The sequence below is a fragment of the Festucalex cinctus genome, chromosome 7, assembly GCF_051991245.1.
Source record: "Festucalex cinctus isolate MCC-2025b chromosome 7, RoL_Fcin_1.0, whole genome shotgun sequence".
Lineage (NCBI taxonomy): Eukaryota > Metazoa > Chordata > Actinopteri > Syngnathiformes > Syngnathidae > Festucalex > Festucalex cinctus.
In genome coordinates this window covers 22,114,170-22,138,541 of record NC_135417.1, presented here as the reverse complement: position 1 = coordinate 22,138,541, position 24,372 = coordinate 22,114,170, and the positions used below count along the sequence as shown (strand labels likewise).

The 24,372-nt window shown below is 38.4% G+C and overlaps 2 protein-coding genes and 1 long non-coding RNA gene across 6 annotated transcripts in view; 1 reads left to right on the top strand and 2 right to left on the bottom strand.

Moving 5' to 3' along the window:
* LOC144022422 (nuclear factor of activated T-cells, cytoplasmic 1-like) overlaps positions 1-4,094 on the top strand; it is a 71,724-nt gene extending 67,630 nt beyond the window's left edge. For both annotated transcript variants that reach the window (XM_077527193.1, XM_077527192.1), the window contains exon 10: positions 2,836-4,094. In XM_077527193.1, the coding sequence (XP_077383319.1) occupies positions 2,836-2,891 (56 nt within the window). In that variant the 3' untranslated portion in view covers positions 2,892-4,094. The remainder of the gene's footprint in view (positions 1-2,835) is intronic.
* A 2,109-nt stretch (positions 4,095-6,203) lies between these two features.
* Positions 6,204-14,365, bottom strand: LOC144021835 (uncharacterized). Of its 2 annotated transcripts, XR_013284194.1 has the most exons (4): positions 13,222-13,475; positions 7,459-7,508; positions 6,530-6,560; positions 6,204-6,461 (listed from the first exon to the last, which is right to left on the bottom strand). It is a non-coding gene; the product is annotated as an uncharacterized LOC144021835 (long non-coding RNA). The 2 variants fall into 2 exon arrangements; XR_013284195.1 differs by lacking the exons at positions 7,459-7,508; positions 13,222-13,475 and adding an exon at positions 14,300-14,365.
* Positions 14,366-17,331: 2,966 nt separating this feature from the next.
* Positions 17,332-24,030, bottom strand: slc52a3-2b (solute carrier family 52 member 3-2b). Of its 2 annotated transcripts, none has more exons than XM_077527913.1 (4): positions 23,895-24,030; positions 19,409-20,486; positions 19,072-19,195; positions 17,332-18,127 (listed from the first exon to the last, which is right to left on the bottom strand). In XM_077527913.1, exons 2-4 carry the CDS (start codon positions 20,437-20,439, stop codon positions 17,915-17,917), a joined length of 1,368 nt encoding a protein of 455 aa, XP_077384039.1. In that variant the 5' UTR covers positions 20,440-20,486; positions 23,895-24,030; the 3' UTR covers positions 17,332-17,914. The 2 variants fall into 2 exon arrangements, with proteins under 2 accessions (XP_077384039.1, XP_077384038.1); XM_077527912.1 differs by lacking the exon at positions 23,895-24,030 and adding an exon at positions 21,470-21,719.
* Between the last annotated feature and the right edge of the window lie 342 nt (positions 24,031-24,372).

Sequence of the window (24,372 nt, the reverse complement as noted above, 5' to 3'; positions counted from 1 at the left end):
AGTTCCTCCTGTTTCGGGAGGTGAGTCCCATTTAACGGGTGTGCGCGTGTGCGTGCGTGTTTGTGTGTGTCCTGTTTTAAAGAGTGCAATCTTTCTATTTTCATTTGATTTCTAAGGACAAAATATTAGAAAGACAAATTTAGTGTGGAAAACTACAACATAATTATTATTCTAGATTACAATATATATTAAACCCAAGTATACTCTCTCAATATGATCTCAAATTCGCTTGATTTATTGATCTCACTAGATCAGTGATTCTTAACCTGGGTTTGAATGAACTCCAAGGGTTCAGAGGTGAAATGTCAGGGGCACAGAGGTCAAGGCACACCTGTCTCAAATAATTCAAAAAGAAAGTGGTCGGATGAATATCTGCAATATGAATTTGTATGTATAACATAACTTTTGATGTTCCACAGGGTTCAATTCTGGGGCATTTCCTGTTTTCATTGTATCTGTTGCCCCTCGGTTCCATTTTAAGAAAGCAGTGTTTTTGTTTTTTTGTTGTTGAGTTGAGTGATGGGAGTCAACATCCAAACTGCATGATTTCCAGTGCCAAGTTGAGCATTGCCAGTCCAGCAAAAAATGCTGTTTAGCAAAACTAACCAAAGCATGTCTAGACTTTGGGGGGTGCACTTCTTCCTTTTGAATTGTCGAGTGAGTCTCACCTCACTTTTACTTGCATTTCTTCCTCAGACTGAATCAGCATGTCACCAAACAGTATCTTGTAATAACACACTGCCTTAAGGTGGGCGGACTTCCTGTCTTGACTCCTCACTGTTCGACTCTGTCTGCTTCTGTCTACATCAGTAGGCTTTATCACAACCAGCTTTATAAGTGGGGAGCTTCTTGTTTGCATTGAGCTGTAGGAGTCGAGGTCCTCGCCATCTTCTTGGTCACTTCCCTCTGTTTTGCCAAAGAATACAAAGCAGATAAAAGCAGCAGGCTGATCTGCGCCTGCCCGACTGTGGGAAAGGCGCGGGCACAGGAAAGACACGAGGATGACTTGTGTAAAGAGATGTGTGTATGGGGCCGATATGACTTTTCAAGGACAATAGATTGTTTGGATTCCAGGGCAATGGTATTTCCGAATAGCGCTAATTTGATGTCATTTTTGCCCAAAGTGATGTCAGCCTTTGTGTAAGTACAGCACAGCAAGCCTGTTGCGTGAGTTGTACTTTTAACCTGAGCATAAAAACATTTACAGTAGCCTATATAGACCCTTTCAGGGGGACGTCACGTTGAAGTGTGCCCCTAGCGGTGGGGGTCAGCGCGTCAATGCGAGTGAATTAGAAAACAATCAGTGTGAGCTAGAAAATAAATCAAACAGTTGATAAATCAGCGACCAACGCTATGGTGAACTTGTGTGTGGTTAACGGATGCTCTCATGGCTCAAAGAGAGATGAGAGCATTATTTCGAGAGATGAGAGCATTCTTTCGGCTGCCGGCAGCGATAATAAACCCCGCGAAAGACAGTGAGGAGTAAAAGACTAGCACGGCGGCTAGTGTGAAACTACGATGCAACGCTTACTCTCCTCCTCTCTCAATGTAATCTTAGTAGAGACAGCCCCCTAGTGGTGTAGCTGTACTTATCTAAATTAACTCTAATCACCACAACTATGATAACTATGGACGTTTTTTGGTACATTTGTTATGTTTAGATGAATTGTTCACCGAAAACGATGCTCCCTCCGTGTCTTCCTATACATTGTTTGACCAACAAGAGGGTAAGCGGTCGCTAAGCATTCTGGGTAAAGTGACATCAGCTGGAAGGGTCTATACTTGAGCCTGACTACACTTCCATTGGCAGATGATTCCATTTGTATGCAGCATAACAGCTAAACACCCCTTCACCATCTTTGCTTTGGTCCCTGGGCTCCACTAATTGACCCGAGTCTGCAGGCCTCAGAGCCGTACTGGATTTATATTCAATTAGCATTTCTTAATGAATTCAGGACAAAAAACATTCCATGACTCATGGACCAATAACAGAATTTGAAAAACTATTCTACAGCTGACTGGGAGCCAGTGTATCGCCTTTAGGACTGGAGTAATATGTTCTGATCTCTTTGTTCTGGTCAAAACCGCAGCGTTCTGAATTAGCTGCATCTCTTTGATGCTCGTTTGAGTGAGTCCAGTCAGAAGAGCATTACAGTGATCAATTTTACTGGGGATAAAAGCATGGATACGCTTCTTCTAGTCTGCTTTGAGTATAAAACCCTTCAGTCTGGATACAATTTTCAGGTGGCAAACGGCTGTTTAGTGACTGATTTGATGTGACTGCTGAAAGTCAGGTTTGAGTCTTTCAGCACGCCAAGATTTTGGACTGTCTTTGGTTTTTAAAAGACAGTGTCTCAAAGTGTTTATTAACCGCAGACCTCTTTTCTTTATTGCCAAAAACAATTACCTCAGTTTTGTTTTGGTTTAGCTGAAGGAAATTTTGGTGCATCCAGTTGTTCATTTGCTTTAAACAGTGACACAACACATTACTGCTGTCATTTGGGGATAACTATAGTTGTGCGTCATCTACATAGCCATGACAGCCAACATTGACGTTCTGAAGCAATTGACTGTAATAACAAAGATGGGTCCAATCACTGACCTTGAGTGACCCCACCTTGAAATTATGTAAGAGTCGATTTGCGTTTAAAAAAAAAAAAAAAAATGACAGAGATTAATTCACTTGTTTTTCAAGATTCATGTGATTAAAAACAAATTAAATGTACAATAGTGATGTGACTTCCTAACCTCCAGAAATGACACACTACATATATATATTATATTCACTCAGGTGTGATTTTAGAAAAATGACCTGCTACTTTTTTCTTTCCACAGTTAACGAGATCATCAGGAATGACCTTTCCAGCATTTCCGTTCACACTCATGCATAGATCATCGATCAAGTGTTGTGCAGCAGCAAACACACAAACACAACTGTCAAGTAAAAACAGTACAAATGTGAGGAGATGAAGAAGAACCACCACCATCACGATCCGTCCACTCTTGCTTATCTTCAGATCCTTCCTCATCAAAGACTCGCTGCCGATTCACATCGACTGCCTGGCAAATTTTGAATATCTATTATAATTATGTAAGTAGATCATTTGTAATATTATTTGTACAAACGTAAGTGACATCGAGGGCAACACTTGCCTTAATTGACAAATGACAATCTTCATTTGGAGTGTGATGTTGATGTTATGTTCATGCATGGACGAACTTATGCGACAATAATAACTGTCATGCGTCATCACTTTGTTCGTTTGTGCTGTCAGACCACAGAAACTGAATTGGTGCCTTACTTGTAATGAAGATGATATACAGCAGCAGACACAGAAATGCAATTTATGGTCAATTACAACCCAAAGTGCAACGTTTTTATATGACAACTTTTGTATCATTTTGATGATTTGTTTATGGAGAAAAAGTGACAAAAGTTGGAAATGACAGAGGGAGTATGTGAACAAATTGGTTTTTTTTTGGTTTTTTTCTTGTGCTTTGTTCTCATTGTTCATTTATAGTGAATGTTGTGTGTCATCATCTTTTGTATAAACACAAATTTGACAATATGCCTTATGCTTATTCTGCGCATTTTGCTACGTCTTTGAAATTGTCTCCCCAATATACTGTTCATGTTGTTGTTGTTTTTATTTCTGCTATTTGTACTACGCTTCATTCCAGTTGTCACCCTAGTGCCTGTTTGTCATGATGAGACCATGACATAATAATGCACAGACAATCATTCAACAGGACCGAGGTTTCTTCTTGACGATATAAAGCCACATTCCGAAAAAAATTGAACTTTTTTTTTTTTTATTGTCGTTCACATTTATAGTTAAACAACGGTATGCTTACCTGCTGAATTTAAACTAAAATACAGTACTCCTAAGTGATGTAACTTCTTGCACTGCAGATTTGATGTGTAAATGGGCAAAAGGATCGTTTAAGTATGCTACCGCTTCAGTTTTACTCATTTTGGTCATTTACATGAGGACCTGGCAGGACTGTTACTTATAACTGGCAATAATTGATTTGTGTAAACCAAAGGATTTTATCTTTGGTGATATTATTGTCCAGACTTTAACTTCCAGAGATTCCGCCCAATACAAAATATTATGCACTTTACCATAGATATAGAGGCAGGTGGTAGTGCTCCCACACCAAATGTTATGCTCTTTCCTGCGCTCATATTAATCTTTCTATCCTATGTTATCTGTCTTATGGAGCATGCACATTGGCCTAATATTTCTTATTTAGCTGAAAATGGATTTCAATGTAGCTCTTGCATACATTTTGGGAACTATAATATAAAAGCATGACTAAACTATATGAGCAAGGTTTCTATGATGTGCCTTATGCCCTTCTGGGATCCAAGATCATTATTGACTATTGCTTTTCTGTGTAGGCACAAAGTGAACCATATGTATCATTAATATGATATATTTATGAACAATGAAATGTGTTTTAAGTGCATTTAAGTGTGAATTAATAAGTGGTGTAGTGACCATGCATAACTTAAGTCCCCAATTATTTTTGTTGAACTGTTAAGATAAAGTAACACGTTTGTTGTGTGTTGGTGTTTTCTCTAAAGTTGGAACAATTGAATGTTTTGTTTCTCTTTTTATATTTGTGGTTATATTAAAATATTCTTGGTTGTTTCATGTTTTGTTTAAATAAAATATTACAACAATTTAGCATTGCATGTTTGTTTTTTTTAATTGAATTGCTTATATGTCGTGGTATCTGTTACATAAGCTATAAGCAGTAAAGCTGCACTGTAAAAAACAAAAAACAGAATTCCGATGTTCATTTTATTTTATAGACTTTTTTTTGGGATTGATTTTCCCTATATTTTAAAATATCATTTAAATATCAAAATTTGACTGTGACTTTATACACTGAATGTAAAATAAGAAATCACTAACTGTGAAAGCAAAATTTTTTAAGGGAATAAACTGTAAAATGCAACTTTAAAACTCTGGAGGTGGGATAGGGGGGCGGGTTGGGTGAGTTAAAAAAAAACATTTAAAATTACTGAGAAATTAAATATTTTTTATTTTTTTTATTTTACAATAAATTCTTTGTTAATTGACATTTTTTTTAATATCTAAATTACTGTAATGATATAGGGAAAGGGGAAAGGGAAAGGGGAAAACTTGAGCGTGTGAATATTACGCAAAGCAAAGAATTGGACTTACAGATGCTGCCTCTGCTTCGGGACATCAAGACTAACTAGTACGTATACATTCCATGTGCTATTAAAAATAATAATAATAATAAAAAATAAAAATAATTAAAAAAAAACAGTGGCAGTGTGTCTCAGTGGTAGAGTGGTTGTCTCAATCCCCTTTCGTGAACATATGAAAGTATCTTTGAGCAAGATACTGAACTCCTAATGTTGCGTCATCAGAAGGTGAACGAGTAGTCAAAATGTAAAGTGTTTTGAGGGCCGTGTAAGGTAGAAGAATGCTATGTAAATGAATTACCATTACTGTAATGTGTTGTGATTTTAAACCCAATATCTAGTTTTTCAACAGGTTTTTGACGTGATTTGAAAGATGAATGAAATTGTTTTGTTTTTCTTCCATATACTTTTATATTACATCAAACACAAATTATTATGCAACCTCTTTCCGTAAAATCATGTAATTTAACACAACTAATAACAGCACATTTCTGTAATCTTAAGCCTTACTACGTTACCTACTATATTTCTAGGTAATTTAATTTTAAAATGTGAAAATGTTTATAATTAAACATTAAAAACCTGAAAATAAGGCAGAATCTTGTCGAAATTACAACTGCAAACTGTATTTTAATTATGGAAACAAAATGTATTTTTATGAGAAGTAAGTCAGAATAAGCTTCTGTTGTTTATTTGTATTTTTGGGGTGCCCCAGCTGCTGGAAATTTACTGTTGTTTGTTTTTTTGTTTTTTTGTTTTTTTTTTACGTTTTTTGTTTGTTTGTTACACTGTGGTATGACTAATTGAATTTAGATGACGGGGTCACCATTGGTAGACTCAATGCACAAGCGCATAAAAAAATAACATGAAAAAAAAATAGGATCAATAAAAAGGCATTTTTATACTTTGGTTATTGTTTTTTTACAACATAAAAAACAATGTGAAAAATGTTGAAGCAGCAAAGTCGGTGAGCGAGCCACCAAATTTGAATCACTGCCGAAACTCTTGGCCATGACTTTTCTGTTGTGTCAAGCTATCAAACGCAACAAGCTGCTTATCATCCAGCTGCAAGCAGAGGCCTGCGTGTTTTCCGGGGAGAGTCGTTAGTGGCGGGTCGTTGTGTGAAACGCTCCTCGCCGTGGGAGCTGTGCCACACTCCTGTGTACCACCTGCCACTCCTCCGATCTTTTTCCATCCATCAAAGTTATGAAGCACCCATCCCCATAGAGGCGGAGGGCAGGCCTGGGCGGTGCTCCCCTGGATGACTGTGGCAATCCTAAAATAGCCCCACAATATATGTACATTGGCAAACACACCCCCTTTTTCCTGGCACCCTTTCTTTACCTTGGTCTTCTTCCACTGGCAGCGTGATTCCCTGGAAGACAGTGAAGAAAAAAAAAATGACTCAGCCAGGCCATGCTTTCCACTCATTTATGCATACTTCGGCAATTTTCTACTTGAAACGAGTTGGATTTGGCTTATTTTAACTTTCATAGCCCTTCACTGCTTGAAAAAAATAGTTTCATGTCTGAAGTTAGACATCTCAGATAATAATAAATTGTTACGACATAACAAAACATCCATCCATCCATTTTCTTGACCGCTTATTCTTCACAAAGGGGGTGCTGGAGCCTATCTCAGCTTGCGTGATTCACCCTGAACTGGTTGCCAGCCAATCGCAGAAAAAACTAAACAAGCATGCACAATTAAAGACGTCTTAACAAGGTGAAACTCTAAATAATTGAAATTCCTCCCTGCCCTCCCACTCCTCTCCCTCTGTTGGTCATTGTTATTTTTTCGTGTTTCTCGGACGGGTTGTAACTGTGAAGACAAATTCCTTGTGTTTTTACATAACTTGGCCAACAAATCTGATTCTGAAATCTTCAGTATTGGTAATAGTAATACAATATCAATATCATATATAATATCATATCAATTATTGTGCACTGTGCAAATACACCATCAGTAGCATAGCATCAGAGCCATTCCAGTTCAACTGCTTTTACCTTTGAAATAAGATGTCAATGTCCATTTTATGCAATGGAACTGTAAATTGAAAATGAAAATGTCTTGTCAATTTGACACACCGCGGAGAAGAGCATTGTTAACATCCCTGACAAATAAGAATTGCGAAGTATCAAAAATGACGCTGTGAAACCATGAAAATCAGTGAGCGTTTTTTTCACCTGTTTCCAACACATGTGGGCATCATGTGCCAATTAATATCAAACCACTTTTGCGTGGTCAAGTTCAAACATACTGCATATATTTACATCATCCAATGGTTCCAAAACATTTCCTTGGGTCGTTGTGGGGCTTTGAGCTGCAAATCAAAAATGCACATGAGATTACCAACACAGAAGGGTACCATTTTGGGTTAACAAGACCGAACCAACTAGCCCTTATCGATAAAATATTGGTGCCATTAGACCGAAAACTAGCACCTCCAAAATAGTCACTTTTCACGAGACTCCCAAAATGACGTTTGATCAACCACGAGTATTGCATCATCAATGAACTTGTTTGTCTACTTCTCCTGTAGTGCTTGGAGGGAGACAGCGGAGGAATGAGACACATGCATTGGCCTTACTACCTGTGTTCGATTCTAAAAATAGCTCACCAGTGATGGGACACCGACTTGCTAAGAATTAAAAGAAGAAAAATGTGAAAAATGTTTTAAACTTAGCATGATACACATTTCTTAATTATCCAAATATTCCATATTGTGTTTATAAATGTCGTAGATTGTGTTGTATGCAAGTAAGAGCTTTTTTTATTTACTAGAATATTAAAAAAAAAAAAAAAAAAGAACAAAAATAGTAGCGTAAATGGACCCAAACAAAAATCTGTGATCCAGTGAGTAATATTGTAGTTCACAATAAGTGAACTGTGAAGTAGTGAGGGACCACTGTAGTTGTATTTTTTCCACAAATCTATACTTTTGGACAAACCAAGTCTGGGAGTTTGGTTTTTTTCCCCACAAATTATTGCCCAATCAAAAGTGTTAAGAATAGCTTGGTCTTTCTGCAATTTTAAAGCTGCTCAATGCATGAAATGAAATGGAATTTCAAATCACTACTGGCACGTGTGGCCGAAAAAAGAAAATGTACAGTCCCTTCTTCACGTACACACGGTGTGCATGATGTCACATCCACAGACACAGCACAGGAAATTTTAAACCAAATCCATTGTGAAAACTATTGGCCAGAGGCTTGCAGGAGTACCATTGAGAACATCTAAGGTTAATCTGCTAATTAGAATATGTTTTGAGTCATAAACGGTCAAATAAAAAGGCTGTTTTTAAGAGACTTTTGGGTCAAATTGCTGCATAGAGCAGCTTTAATGGTTGAACAAACGTGCCGTTTTTGCGATCTCCGTAAAAGTGATGATTTTGGAGGTACGAGGATTCTGCTCGGCGACAACTATATGTGCTTAAATAGTGTTGGTTTTTGAGGCTAGAGCTTCTCCACACGTGTACACAAAACCTTCCATGTGACACCTGCTGCAGATGACCTGCTGACATGATACAGACAAATGACCATTTTAAAAGACACTTGAAGAGACACCCAGGAAGACAACCAGATTGGTTCGTGGAAACTCTTATGGTATCTTTTACACTCCACTAGGGATGTGTCGACATGCAAACATGGTATGGTAACATCATGATATGAAGGTCACGATACGATAATTATCACGATATTGTGGGGGGTTGGCGATATTTAAAAAAAGATCGCAATATTGTAAAGAAAAGAGCTCATACTAAAAAAATAAATAAACAATAAAATAAAAAAAAGAAAGAAAAAAAAAGCACAATATTGTGCTTTTGTACATAACAGCAATGCATATAAACCACCTACAATCTGTAATACCAATATTGAGGCACTTACTTGGTAATGCAAGCACACATTGATCGCTTCACAAGCAAATTAGGTTCCCCTACATCGGACAATTAGCATAGAATTTAAACATAGAAGGCCAAAACATCCCTAATGAAAATTAAATTGCACTAATAAACTAGCCACTAGAGGGTGCTAGAACTGCACAAATGGAAATCAACCTGACTTTTTTAACAGATGTGTTCCTTTAAATATTGTGAACATGACAACGACGACGATATTGTGGCACGATATCACGATATCACGATATCACGATATTGCCCTTATCGTTGCATCCCTACACTCCACCTGCGAGAATTCAACTTTCTCTTTCTTTTGTGATGTGTGAAATGTTTTACTTGGTTTTATAAACATGTGACAGATGTTTGAGACCGAAAATGTCAAGTGAGCATCAATGGAAACTCAGTTGCCTGCCAATATATTTCTTCTTCACAGATGTATTTTTTTAAATACAAAATATTGATTCAAATCCCAAATTATAAAAAAAAAAAAAAAAGATAAAATATTACTAATTAAAAAAAAAAAAAGCATCTCCCATTTCCTTATTGTGTTTATCTGACGTCCTTTTTCCATGGGGTATATGCCACGGAGGAGGCGGGACTTCCGACTTCCATGTGTCACACACCGGCGCTTTTTCCGGTTGGTGTTTGCGACATGTGGGCCGCATCTTGCTGCTTGTGTTTCCGCCGTTGTGCCCCCTCGGTTGCACGTCCCCGTCGATGGGTGCGAGTATGTAGTGTGTCTGCCTCAGTTCTCCGAAGCATTTCAGAGAGCTGAGACACCATGCGCACTCGCACCCATCGGCAGGAGCATCGGCGGTTGGGGGCGCAGGGGTAGGGGTGCGAGTGTTGGGACAAGGCCCGTGTGTCGCAGCAGGAAGAAAATGGTTACATTCTACATCACCACCAATTATGAAAACCAAAATGTCAACTGCATTTTACCTTGACTACCCCAGACTGACCACAGTCGGGTAAGCTATAATTTTTTTGTGGTGCCATTATGTCCAATATGTTCAAATGGTCTGTCAAGTGTCACAACTTATGTGAAATATAGTTTGCAGTAGTTTTATCTGTTTGGTGATTAATGAGGTGCGATGGCAGGGGTGACGCTACCTCAACTTTAAGTAAGGCTTGCTGCCAGGCTATACAAAATGATTTTTTGAAAACAATACAGTACATTGTAAAATACATTATAACATCTATAATATAGCTCACAGAAGGCAATTGTCAGTAAACTCTGGTGTATTTAACTACAAAACATCCACTGTATGGCTGATGGTCATCTATAGTCGTGTCTCTCTCTCTCTCTCTAGATATATATATATATATATATATATATATATATATATATATATATATATATATATATATATAGGCTACATATATATATATATATATATATATATATATATATATATATATATAGGCTACATATATATATATATATATATATATACATATATATATATATATATATATATATATATATATATATATATATATATATATATATATATATATATATATATATATATGTAGGCGAGGTCCACCCTGAACTGGTTGCCAGCCAATTGCAGAGCACAACCACTCACACTCACAAGCACATCTAGGGACAATTCAGAGCACCCAATTAACCTGCCATGCATGTCTTTGGAATGTGGGAGGAGAACCAGGAAAAGACCCACGCAGGCACGGGGAGAACATGCAAACTCCACCCAGGAAGGCCAGAGCCTGGACTCGAACCGGAGTCCTCAGAACTGGGAGGCGGATGTGCTAACCAGTCATTTTCAAGCTTCATTCAATACAATAATATTCTTCTTTCATAAACATATTTTAAGCTCAAAACAATTCAGTCTTTGTTCAAAACTGAACTCTGTTGTCACATCTTGCCCAAGTGAAAAATTAAAAAATTAAAACGTTATTGACCAGACACTATATTACGTAGAAAACACAATGTGCAGGACATGAAGCTGGAGAAATAAATGTTTATTCTTCACTGTAGGCCAAATACATGTTACAAAACAAACAAACAAAATAAAACCTGTGCCTTTATCACTTGTACATTACATAGTAAAAAAATAATGCAAAAAAAAAAATAAAAAATAAAGAAATCTTGTGTATTTAGCACTTGGATACAGTAAGCTTATGTAAAAATATACAAATGAAGAGTGCATTACTCAGCCACAGCATAATTTCACGATTCTGGTCTGGCCAGGCAATGGGATTGGGGGTGTGGGTGTGGGTGTGGGATGGGGGCGTAACCTGGCATGTTGTATCCAGGCTTGGCATGCCTCCACACCTGTCACCACACGCTAGTTCCATCTCCTGCAGGAGATTTACCCTGATGTAAAGTTGGCGTTCATTCACCTTCCTTTATAAAAAGGGATGGCCGAGTACCGAGAACTGGTATTGTATCGGGCCGATACCTGGCCTGGCAGCTTGGGCTCTCGTACCTTCTTGTGGCAGTTTTACAATCAAGAACTAGACATTAATTTAATGTAATTTTAAGGAAAATGCTATATAGGGATGTATAAGGTCTTTCTTAAACATTATCTGTCAATGTATTTTGGGGGAAATTAAATTTATAAAAAGTACTAGTGGGATGAATACTTGGTATCTACTAAAGAGTTGCAAACTCGTACTTCATCCAGTCTTAAAGTAACTGGCATTGAACGTCACTAATTTCAACACAAACACCCCCCAAAAAATCACTGGAATAAAGTGAACAAATGGAATTCAAATTAAAACAATCAAGATTATAATTTCTCATTTAAAAAACAAACATATTTACTTTCAGTATTTTCAGTAGTAGAGCAAATATCAGATACTTTATTTTTTTTTCTCTCTCCCTGTTTGAATTCATCGTTCTACTCAAGTATCATTTTCAGGGATTGTATATAATATTCAGCAAGCATAATTAAAATTTTTGCATTTTGCGTAAACAATTTAATCATTTCAGCTGTAAGACTGAATTTTTTTTATTTTTTATTTTATTTTATTAGTGGTTGTGGCATGCCATTTTTACACTGTTTTTCTTATTCAAAGAAAACACCACTGCTGCTCATTATCTTTAAGTGTGTGTTTATAGGATCACAACTGTTCTCAATTCTCCACATGGAAGTGAATGGAGTCAATACGCTCTTTCTTGTTCACTTTGTGGGCTGCACTTCTTCACGGAGACTTCCCAAGCAATCAGTCGTCCATTGCTGGCTGTAAATGTTTTAGCACATATGCACATCAATGTTTACGTTGAAGTATATTGTTGTGCACATTAGAGATATGCTTAATGGGCTTCAGTAAAAGCCCCGGCTAGTCAAGAGTTGAGGCAGGTGCAGAGTCTTACAGTAGATAAAGCAGACGGGCACTGAAGATGAGTTCATGACAAACACTGTGAGGCTTTTAGACGCCTTCTCCGAGCTCAATCTTCATTTCCCCTGACACTGATTTTGCAATAAGGATCCGGAGAAAAGGGGAATGTCCATCTATTCATTTTAATGATCCTTCATTATTGACTGCTGGCAGGGAGGGGGCGGGTAAAGGTAATGATTCTTTGTCTTTGCTGGCCAATCACTCCTCTTAAAGGAATCAGACTCTAAATAAGGCCACTAATGGATGCCCACTGTGACCTCAAACTGACCCTGCTTGCAATCCAGGACTTCCGCACATGTTGGAGATTGTTGTGTTGGTCTTTTGTCTCCGTGTTGGTTACAACTCCTCACAACATCGAGGGTGGAACTGAACTGTGAGCAGGAATTATCCTACCCACACAAATACAATGCGGTTTGTGATAATTGATTCCAAAGACGAAGCACATTGAAAGCATGATTATAATAATATTAATAATAAAAGACTATTATACTCTCCTTATTAGAGAACGACAAAGCGGTTGACATTTTGGAAAATATGCCGATTGGCTTTCTTTCAGCGTTAGATGACAAAATGAATCGCACATGTCTGCTGCACACTCATTTATCAGGCCGCAGATGGAAGTCTGTTAGCTTAGTTTAGCACAAAAACTTGAAACCGGGCCAGACAGAGTCTGTCCCAAGGTTACAAAAGCTGCTCGTCATACCTTGCCGTGTCCGCAAGTATGCAAGGATCCACCACATGTGTGCGTGCAGCAAACAGAGGGCTTGCGTACCTGACAAATTGTTGAGTCTACTTGCAGTTGTCTGCTCACTGACTGCGCGTGGAGAGAGCGTAAGATGAGGTTACTGCAAATCACTTCCATCAACAACTGTAAACAGCCTGGCTGATCTTAAACTGTCTGAGTTCTGCCAAATGGCTCTTATTCCTACTTATTTATCTTTTTCACTCGTCGGACCTGTCCCCCCACCCCCACCGCTGTATGTGGACAAATGATTTCCACAAGATGCAGTTGTAAGTTTTACAGGTGTGGTGTTTCAATCAAGTTGAACACCAGGGGTCCATTTCACAAAGTAAGTTCAACAAACTCTGAGACTAACCCTGAACTGTGAGTTGACCTATCCTGTGATAGGAAACTCTGCGTTTTCAGTTCCAGGACAGCTGATTTGAGTTAGTTTGATCAACGCAGAGTACTTTCACCTGGAGTTAAGCTCGTGCACCACCACTCTAAAAAGACTGCATCAATGGAGTCCTGATTTGATGAGTCACCATGACAAACTTAATATATTATTCACTTTGGATTAATTTAATTTAATCATGTATTTTTATTAAGTTGGTCAACAATTCCAAATTAAGTTGGTCAACAATTCCAATTTTTAATCTTAAATTGGTTCAACAATTCTCTTTATAGAGTGCACCTTCATCAACAGGATCATTTGTGAAGAGGACATGCCATGTTTGTGGAAAAAGTGGACTTTTAATATAGGACAACTGAAATCAAATGTTATGTGTTTCTGAAAGGAGGCGGAGACAGAGAGAACCTCGAGGCTCACTGAGACAAACCTGCTATAAAACCGGATTGAAGTGAAGTTAATCAAATCCGTTAAACAATCTAAATCTGTCATGTGCTGAATGTTGGATCCCAAAGCGCAGACACAATTAAGGTTTTAGCTATTTATTCACACCGAGACGCATAGAACAAACTTGACTAGACGAGAAACAAAGTGCACAGATGAACAGAAAGCAATAATCCGGCAAAACACACACAATTGCACCTACAGACAGTGAATCGATCTGATTGGTTGTAGCAAGTAAAGGACAAAAGAATGACATCACATAGGTACAGACATCACCTAAAGCAGGGGTCTCCAAGTTCGGTCCTCAAGAGCCCCTATCCAGCCGGTTTTCCATGTCTCCGTCCTTCAGCACAGCTGAATCTAATGATCAACTAATCAGCAACCTTTGCATAAGCCTGATAACGACCCCGATCATGAATCAGGTGTGTTAGTGGAGAGAAACATGGAAAACAGGCTGGATAGGGGCTCTCGAGGACCGAACTTGGAGACCCCTGACCTAAAGGATTAAAGATTGACTGACATCACATAACATCACATCGCCTAAAACTATTTGAAAGTAGATGATGGTTACATGATTGTTACATCAGTACAAAACAGACACTTGACCTCACGGTTGTGAATCCAACTTAACAGGTCATGAACTCAAACTTAACCCTGGCGTGACACCAGACATGGCAGAATCAAATTAAATTGAACTCTTCTGAATAAAAATCGAATCGATTCAGGAAATTAGAATCATTACCCAGCCTTAATATTTATGTCTCCAGCCATGTTGCACTTTTTTAGTAGATTAATGTGCAGCATTTGCGAACAACAAGTGGCATTTTTTTGATAGGAGCGATATGGAGAACTGCAATCTCTGATGAGCAATACTGGCACTGTTGCCAATATGTTGAAAAACCCCTTTTACATGATTATTATTTTGATTTCTTTAATGTTGAAAGCTGAGCGAATGTATCCAATTTGTTTTTGGTTTATATAAAATGAATCTTGATGCCATTACTGTGAGCACCGACTTGATTTGTTGTTTGCGAGCGTGCGTGTCAGCTGTCATCAGTCTGTCAAGGTAATGAAGCCTACTTTGGGCCAGCCTCCAACAGCTCTTTAAGGCATCATTCACGCCACAGAGGAGACACGCTCAGGTATTAGTAGTCCTGCCTGGATGGTCCAGTGGATGATGGGTGGGCGGGGATGTTATTAGCAGCATTCATCTCCAAGGCTCCCCAAGCTATACTATAGTGAAACTGACCACAAGACAACCCTATCATCTTCAAAGATTACCTGTCTCCTGCACGCTATATGAATGTTTTATCATAAAAGCTTTTCTTTTTTCTTTTTGCTAAGTGCCTCCTTGAGTGTTTGCTTTCAACTTTTGATTACTTTATGTCTTGTTGCGTAGAAGAAAAAAGGCCGAGCCCATTTGAATATAATGGACCTAACGGGAAAGGTAATCTCTCCCATGCACTGGAATGGTAAATGTGGAGGTGAAACTCTGTGAAAATGTTTGGACAAATTGAAGATTTGGGTATTTAAAACATGCTTTTCACCTTGAATGTCATTGAGGAAAGGACTGCGAATAGTTGGGACATATATACAATAAAATAACAGCGAGTCCTGTATATAATCCACTTTTCCATGTGAGAATTTTTTTTTGGATGTGGTGCATGTGCGTGTAAAACGCCTCATTTAAGAACTCAAAGTTTAAAAACTCCTCTTCTGATGTGGCCATATACTCTCACCAGTGTTATATACACAATGGTTTAGTTTATATATAGTTTATATAGGCTTGAGTCATTTACAAGATTTTTTCTTCTTCTTCTTTTTTTTTTTTTCCCCCCATTTTTCAGTCCTTTGGTCCAGACACAGAGGTTTCCAGCCCCACGACACCCACAACCCCCCTTGTCGAGGTTTTAGCAGACACTGCGTTGCGAGTGGGGAATGGCCGATTGCATAACAGCAGGCGAGACGTGATCGTTTCTGGACGTTTTGAAAAATTCAATCATTCCCTATACTGCAGTCCCATAACTACACATTAAAAAGCAGCATGAATGGGATATTTACTTAGATCGAAATTATGGACATATAAAAGTGCATAAAGCAGAGGGAGAATGTCAGGAAAGGGAGACAATGTTTCAAATGAAGTATAGAAAAACAAATACACGTTAACACGTTATGCTTTTAATTATATGCCATCCATATTCTGACAATTATCAAAGCACCACGGCCCATTTTTAAATGTATGGACTCAGTCACCCCGCTTGCAAATCCTTCCAAACTGGCCTGCAGTATTTACACAAAGCACACCATAAGTCATAGAAACTACTGGACGAGATAAGAGCCAGCAGGTGATGTATGAACCACACAGAGATGATGACCCCAGATGTTCACAAGGAACCTCTGGGATCTGAATCAGACACTGACTAGTTATGACTTTCTCATTCTTACCTGTCCCCGTGGCTTAAAGGAAAGAAAAATGAACACACTCCTTACACACAAACACTCTGATTTAGGGTGAGGGGATATGATGCAGACACTGTAATATGGACAGAGCCCCTCCAGATGGATGAATCTCCAGGCCACCCCACATTTGTGCACATTGAGGAAAATATAATGAAGTCCTCAGACGAGCAAAAGTTCACGTTTCGGTTTTAAACTGATTTAATATATTTTGTGTAATACATTTTTGTATCATGAAGTTTAAGGAAATGAAGGCGCATAGATTATTTTTATATTCCCATTCAAACAGAGACATCTAGTGGTCATTTACTGCATGTGCAAGGTAAGACTCTTAGATACACTCATAGATACAGCCCAGACAAAAGATAATAAAAAGTTAAAAAGTGTGACTGGTGTTCTATTGATTTATTTTTATTATTATTACTTTGCAAGTATGATAAACAAAGTCAGCGATATTTGACACAGACAATTTTTTCTGAAATTATAGAATGATAAATGTAATACTGCATATTGTAATTGGTCATTTTTTCACAAAAAGATGTAATTTTTATTTAACGCAACAACCCATGTGTGAGATGCCCCTGAATGACTGGGGAAAATGAGTACAACAAACTTTAAGTACAATGTAAAACAGAAAGAGAAAAAAAAAAAAAAAAAAAAAAAAAGACAAATCTAACGGTTTTTTTTTGTTTGTTTGTTTTGTTTTTTTGCACAGACGACTCCAGTTTTTCAGTCGAAGACACTTTTAGACATTCAATTGAAGGTGAGGTGACAATTATAATAATGCAATGCTTCCTATTGTACTTTTACATTTCAGTGTTGTGGCATCATAAATAAAGAAGTAAGAAAGATAATTTTCTCTTTGGTTTTATTTTTGCTTTGTGTAACAGTTCCTGCACCCCAGTAACATTTATAGAGCAGTCGGTAAATTAATGCAACAATTTACTCTGAAATCAACATCTTAATTAAAAGAAAGAAAAGTACCACAACTTACAAGTGCAGACTCAAAATAGTATTTGAATACTTTACTTTCACATTATGTTAATAGCTGACCTCTGAAAAGCTAAAGAACTTATAATGAAAAGAACAAACAAACAAACAAACAAACAAAAACAAAACAAATGCAGCAATACATATTTAGGTCTGTAAAATATAAAAAAGACAAACAAAAACAAATGGAGCAATACATGTATATATTTAGATCTGGCCTTGTTTTGTGGTCCTTATGTTTTCATAGGTCTGATAAAGTGATAAAGTTACCAAGTCTGTTAACACAACAAGATGAGAGTGGCAGCTAAAACACCTGAGGTTACCTAGCTCTGTTGAAAAGTTGGAACATGTCAGGTTTATCACTGCTCCCACTAATGTGCTCATATCACAGTACAAGTTGAATTTCGAGTTTGTTACAGTAGTGTTTTTAACATAATTTTTTTGTCACATGGGACACTTCGTGTTGCAGGCATCACCTGACTTAAAAAGGCCGTGTACGCTGACCAGCGGAAACATGGAAAGGGCACCAACCATAGAGCCCAACTGGACTACTGCACCACACCACACGAGGGCGCTATGGCCCTCATCCCGCAGAATGATTCCAATTATGACCTTTACATAGGACAGGGTGAGAACAAATAGGATCCAAACCAGCACCTGAAGGACACAAGATGCAAAATAAAAGCATAAGAATAATATTTGAGGCTAATACTAGCACAAGACAAAATATAAAATAAAACAAACAAGGACATTGTGTACTTCAGTACATTACAGATTTCTGGTGGAAAGGGCAGATGGCGCAACAGTCATTGTGGTTGGCACAAGTTATTATTAGGATACCATCTGACAAAGAAAATAACCTCTGCCTTTAAATGTGTGATAATTAGAGTTTGTGTAACAGGTTAAAGAGTTCAGTGATGGTACTTTGAGGTTGAAATGTCAATAGTTTTTACTTTCAAAGATGAGGTGATGGGCAAATTAGGCCGATAACTCTAATAAGTTAGTGCTATTGTGAGTTTTACTTATTACCTTTAATCCATACTACAATATGCATAATGCTCAATTATGACAATGGAAGAAACTGAAAAATGTTCATTATTGTGGCTGCAGTTGGCTGTAGTATAGAGTTATAGTATGGCAGTCATGTAGTAGTGGGACAAAAGATTAGACACTTCATTTGGCCTAATTCAGAATGTGCATTATAAACAAATGTGTGCATACACTGAATTAAACACATCTGCCTTTTTACACAATACTCTATACACAACATGCATGCATTTAAACTATTTAAAAAAAAATGTAACGACAATAATTGAGATTGGGAATTACTGTATCACAAGAGGAAAACGAGGGCCATCAGACCCAAAAACAGTGTTGACAGCAAGCATCAAGAAAGCATGGGCTTCCATTTCACTTAACAGCTAACGGATCTCTATCTGATGTTGTACTGTATGGTACCATGATAGATTACGATGCAATATGGCGCAAAGTCAATATTTTGCCCCAATCCGATGTCCTGCTCTCAACACATTGAGATATGTAGTGTATTTGCAATGTTCTTGGTGTTATAAAGAAAATGTTGAGTGTTGAAAGAGTCTTACTATAACAACAGTTCCAGAGGCACTGTGGACCAGCAAAGGACATGGACTAAGAGCAGCCATTGCCATGATGTAGGCCCCAAATCCCGTGCCAAACACAGTCAGAAGACACATGAAGATGAGTGACCTGGAAGAAAAGAACTCCTTTATTTACAGTCTTTATTTTATCTTTAAACGTTTAGCTAAATAAGACTCTTCAATTAGAAACACAGTAAACATGTTACTATGCTTCTTGAGCCTTAGCTATGGTACAGTAGTTGTTGTTACAGAAATATTTAGCCTTTGACCATCTTATATGTGAACATGAGGATTTTCGGAATGCTCCATTAGTCTCACATACCTGATTGGCATAAACATGGCAATAAAACAGGCCAGTGGGTTGGCCACAGCTGCCATTGTGGCAGCCAGATGGTAGGCCTGGTTCCCATAAGGCAGACAGGAGTAAGACTGCACTGACGGCAGCACCGCATTGGTCAGAGCATTCACCCAGGCAAGTACAACAAAGATGAAGGCCACCTCGGAGTTGCTGTACGCGCCCCTGCCGAAGGAGCTGCGAGGTTCCCTCCTTGCAGACTGGAAGGGACTTAACATCGGCTTCTGCTCTGGTGTTTGGCTGTGTAAAGAGAACACTTGGTCTTTTCCCGGCGCCAGTTCTTCCCTGAAATACAGGTCGTTCTTCTTCTCCCGAGCCACAGCTGGGTGATGGTTGAGTAGGGTGAAGGCTATTAAGCAAACAACCATCATAACGCTGAGGAACAGGAAGAAGACCTGAGCGGAGAATTTTGCTGGTTGATAGACCGCTTGGAGCTCCCCAGTGTTAACTGTGGAATTCTCAAATGTGTTGTTTAGTGAAACTGTCAAAGTGGCATCATGACATCGGACTACCCCAACACCCTGAATAAGAGCCACCAGTGCTGGCACCAGACCACTGAGGCCTTCACCTGCAAAGTAGCTGGTGAGGTACTGGGGACACAGACGCATCATGAAAGGCAGAAAGGTGACAGAGGAGGTGCAGTCCACCACAGAGAGCAGTAAACATAATGTCAAGAGAGGCACACTGTGCAGGCTGCTCCCTATTGCCACTGTGTGCTTCCAGAAGAAAGCCAGAAGGAACGTCGCAATGATCCCCAACGCAACAATGCAGTACACAACCGGACCCTCATCAAGCACTCCTGGGCGGAAACGATGCATCAAGGTGATGACGAGGGGGCCGACGTTGGCCATCTGGATGAGGACGGTGAGGTAGGATGGCAGGAACCAACCCTCGGGGATCTGTGGTACAATTAGCGGGAGCTCCACCCACATTCCGTTGATTGCCACCCAGGAGCCCATGCCAAACAAACATGCCAGCACGTGAGTCAGCATTGACATGATGGCGGCGTTGAGGAAGTCAGTGACCAAACGAAGATCTACACAATCTGAAAAACATCAAGACAGGCCAGTTTGATCAGATGGTTTGTTGCGGGGGAAGCTCATATGTTGCAGAACTTGTTTTCATTTAAATAAAAATGACTAGGTTTCTCAACATCTGCCAGAAAAAAAAAAAAGTATAGGCTACTGTACCTCGTTTTTTATTTTTTATTTTATTTTTTTTTTTTTAAGACAATCCTATATGTACAATGTAATGTTGACACATCTCAAGGGGTAACTCCACAAAAAAAACAAAAAAACAAAACATCTTTCTGTCTTAGTAGACTTAATCATCATTTTTGCCTGTTTTTGTGTGTCTTGTTTTATTAAAATGTAGTGATAATTTATAAATGTCAAAACAGTTTTGACTGTTTTTACAGTAAATTCATTCCTACAGTAGTCAGACGGTGTTCTGGTTTTTCCCCTGAGTTGTGAAATTAGCAGATAAAAACTATTGTCTTTTTACTTGGATTTTCTTTGTGAGATATTACAGGTGGCCTGATGATCTGAAACATTTCATTGTGATCAATAGGCAAAAAAACAAACAAACAAACAAACAAACAAAAAATACCTCATTAAGAGGGGCAATACTTTTTCCACATCAATTACTTTTTTGATACAGTCCTTGAACTGGATCTCATTTACGAGGTTAAACAACAATTATGCTTCAATTTCAAAATACTCGTGTTTGCGTGTGCATGTTTGTACATCAAATGCTGAAACACTGCCCAAACTCAACGGAAATGACGTAGCTGCCTGCTCAAAAGCTGTACTTGACCTTTTCTCCTCTTTTGCTGAATGATGCCATCAACTTTCATACTCACACACTAGCACACTGCTCCGACAAAAGCACATGTATGTACTCACCAAGGTTACACTGTTAACCTTTACTTTATAGAGTTCCACACACATTATGAACATCATGAAGCTGAAGCCATACATTTGCCCAGAAATAATGTATGACAAATCAGTGGTGTGAAGCTACGCTTACCGTGTTCCGGTCAAATAAAATTCTTCTCTCCCAGCTTCCGCGAACATCGCACTACTATTATAAAACTTGCTGCATCACAGCCGTACACGCGTTTATACGAGCTCGCGCGCGTCTGTCAAGACAGGTGATAGTGCCGACATCCATTATACTCAAACGCCATAGTACTGTACTGTACTTCTGGGTTTCTGAACACTGACCTGAATATATGACTGGATTGTACACGGTACACCCACCCCCTTGCAAACCGTTGAAGTCACCGGGCGGCCATCTTGCTCCTCCCATCTCGCGAGCAGACTTTCATAAAAAATAAAATTAAATTAAAAAAAAGAAAAACAAAAGAATAGAATAGAAAGAAAAAAAAACAAGTGGACGGTATGTGCTGCTCTGAAGACTCCCCTTTTCTTTTATTGCTCAGTTCCTAATTATTAGATTTAGCTGAGGCATATTTTGTTGAATTACAGTTATAATTCTTTAATTAAAAATATACAAGTTTCCTCCTGTAAACATAATTAAATTAAGGAAATTATTTACACACATATTTAAGGTAAGTTGTAAAATGTCTGCAGTCCTCTTGTTTAACAAATTTAAAATATCATAAATCATGCTGTTTCTACTAAGTACTGTCTCAAATGTTCTCCAATTTTGTTACTGTAAAATGTATAGGATCGTATGCCGAGAAACATTTATTGGGAGGAGCAGCATAGCGGCCTCGCAGCTTCAAGAGTCTTGGCGTATAGACCCTTCCAGTGTGACGTCACGTTGAAGTGCACGTGCGTACATACATGCCAGTGCATCCACAAGGGCGGTGAGCAGAGAAATAAAAAAAAACCTATATAGAACCCCCTCTTGAGCGGGTTGGGCCGTTTCTGCGGTACATGAGTGTGTCCACCAGATTGGACGTGGCCAATCTGACTAAACTAAAGCAACTAGGCCTATATTATGTTCTATGCAGCCCCACTAGTCTAAACACTGTATTATGATTAATATTTGTGTTTGTGGTAAATAGAGCAGAAAAAAAGAGCAAGTAAATGGAAATTCCTATTAAAAACACACATACACACATTCTACATCAGGGGTGTCAAACATAAGGCCCGCGGGCCGGATCAGGCCCGCAAAGGGGTTTAATCCGGCCCGCGAGATAATTTTGTAAAGTTAAAAAAAAAAAAATAAATTGTAATGTCGGACTAATGAATCAGTCGGCCACAATCAAAATATATCAAATTTGTAACTTCACAAGCAGTCCCTGTACGGGGGAAATCGTCCTGGATGTCATTATTTTACACACAACGTAAAGTTACGGTTTGTTTAATTATTATTATTATTATTATTATTATTATTATTATTATTAATGTATTTATTTATTTTTATCATTAGACCAACAAACGTGTTAAATACGACACAAATTCAATTCCTGGTAAGTTAACACAAATCAATATGACAAGGATTAGTGTCCTTATAACGTCATTACCTGCACCACGCAATGCATTCTGGGAACAATACATATGAAAAACACGTCGATTTAACACGTCCAGGACTCTGTTCCATTTGCATTTGTATTCTTTTTTGGAACAATATGATGACAGTTGAGCTCCATAATTTTGGGCTGGCACACAAATAGCGAAAATCTGCGTCTAATTGACAGCAATCGTTTTTAACTCTTTGACCGCCAAAAACGTTTAATAACAATCAGTAAAATCAACGTTAAAACATTTTTTTTTTTTTCTCCCCCCCTCCAATGTCTAAGTGCAGCGCTGCCTGGTCAATGGGTTGTGGAATCTAAAACACTCTAAACCATGGCCAGCAGATGGAAGCATTGTCTCTCTTTTCGTCAATGATCAAAGCCGCTGTCATATCAAAGTTTTTTCTTTAATGTGTGGCAGTAAAAGAGTTCAGTTCTATTACCGTTATTTTACCGATGCGGCCCACTTGGTCATATATTTTCCTCCATGCGGCCCCTGAGCTGACATGAGTTTGACACCACTGTTCTACATAATGCACACATTTAATCTGTATTTGGGAAGAAAAAACATGTATATTTTCATTACAGTAGGCCCAACTGTGTTGACGTACTCATATGTCCGATAATGGCATCATTCATCATCATCAATCATCCATCCATGCATCCATTTTCTTGACCGATTATTCCTCACAAGGGTCGCGGGGGAGCTGGCGCCTATCTCAGCTGGCTCTGGGCAGTAGGCGGGGGACACCCTGGACTGGTTGCCAGCCATCATCAATCATCATCATTCTTACTAAAAAATTATATAACCCGGTTGTTAAATATTACCAACAATGGTCTGGTAATAATAATAATAATAATAATAATAATAATAATAATAATAATAAAAAATATTTTTTATTTTATTTATTTATTTATTTTATATATTTTTTTAAATCAATGCAAATGACATCAAGTACTACCTACCTGCCTGTGGAAATGACAATGAGAATGCTGAGTCAGCTGGAGTGAAAGGTTTCACACCCGTAGAGGAAAGTATGCAATGATAAAGACACTGCGCAGCAAATCAGTGGTGGCCTTTTGATGCTCCAGTGGAGTATGCATTATTCACTTTGACTCCAGTGTTTTGCTAATCTAGATCTCTGGGATGTTGTCATGTGACTACTGGGGGCTGAGCCAGGGGTCCAGCCTGGGAACCACAGCCAGAGGAAACATGTCTGGGTGGAGCAAGAGAGTAAAGTTAGAGGGTAGCAACAAAGAAGAGAGGAACAATGGAGTGAACATAAAATATCAGACAGAATGTAATAAAAATAAATTTTGAGAACCGAACCTACAACAAAAACAACTGTTGTGTCGCATTTTCGAAGCCACAGTTATATGTTTGGGTCTTCTTGTGCAATTGGTGTGCAATTTTTCCTGCAAGTGGTTGTATGTAAATATTGCA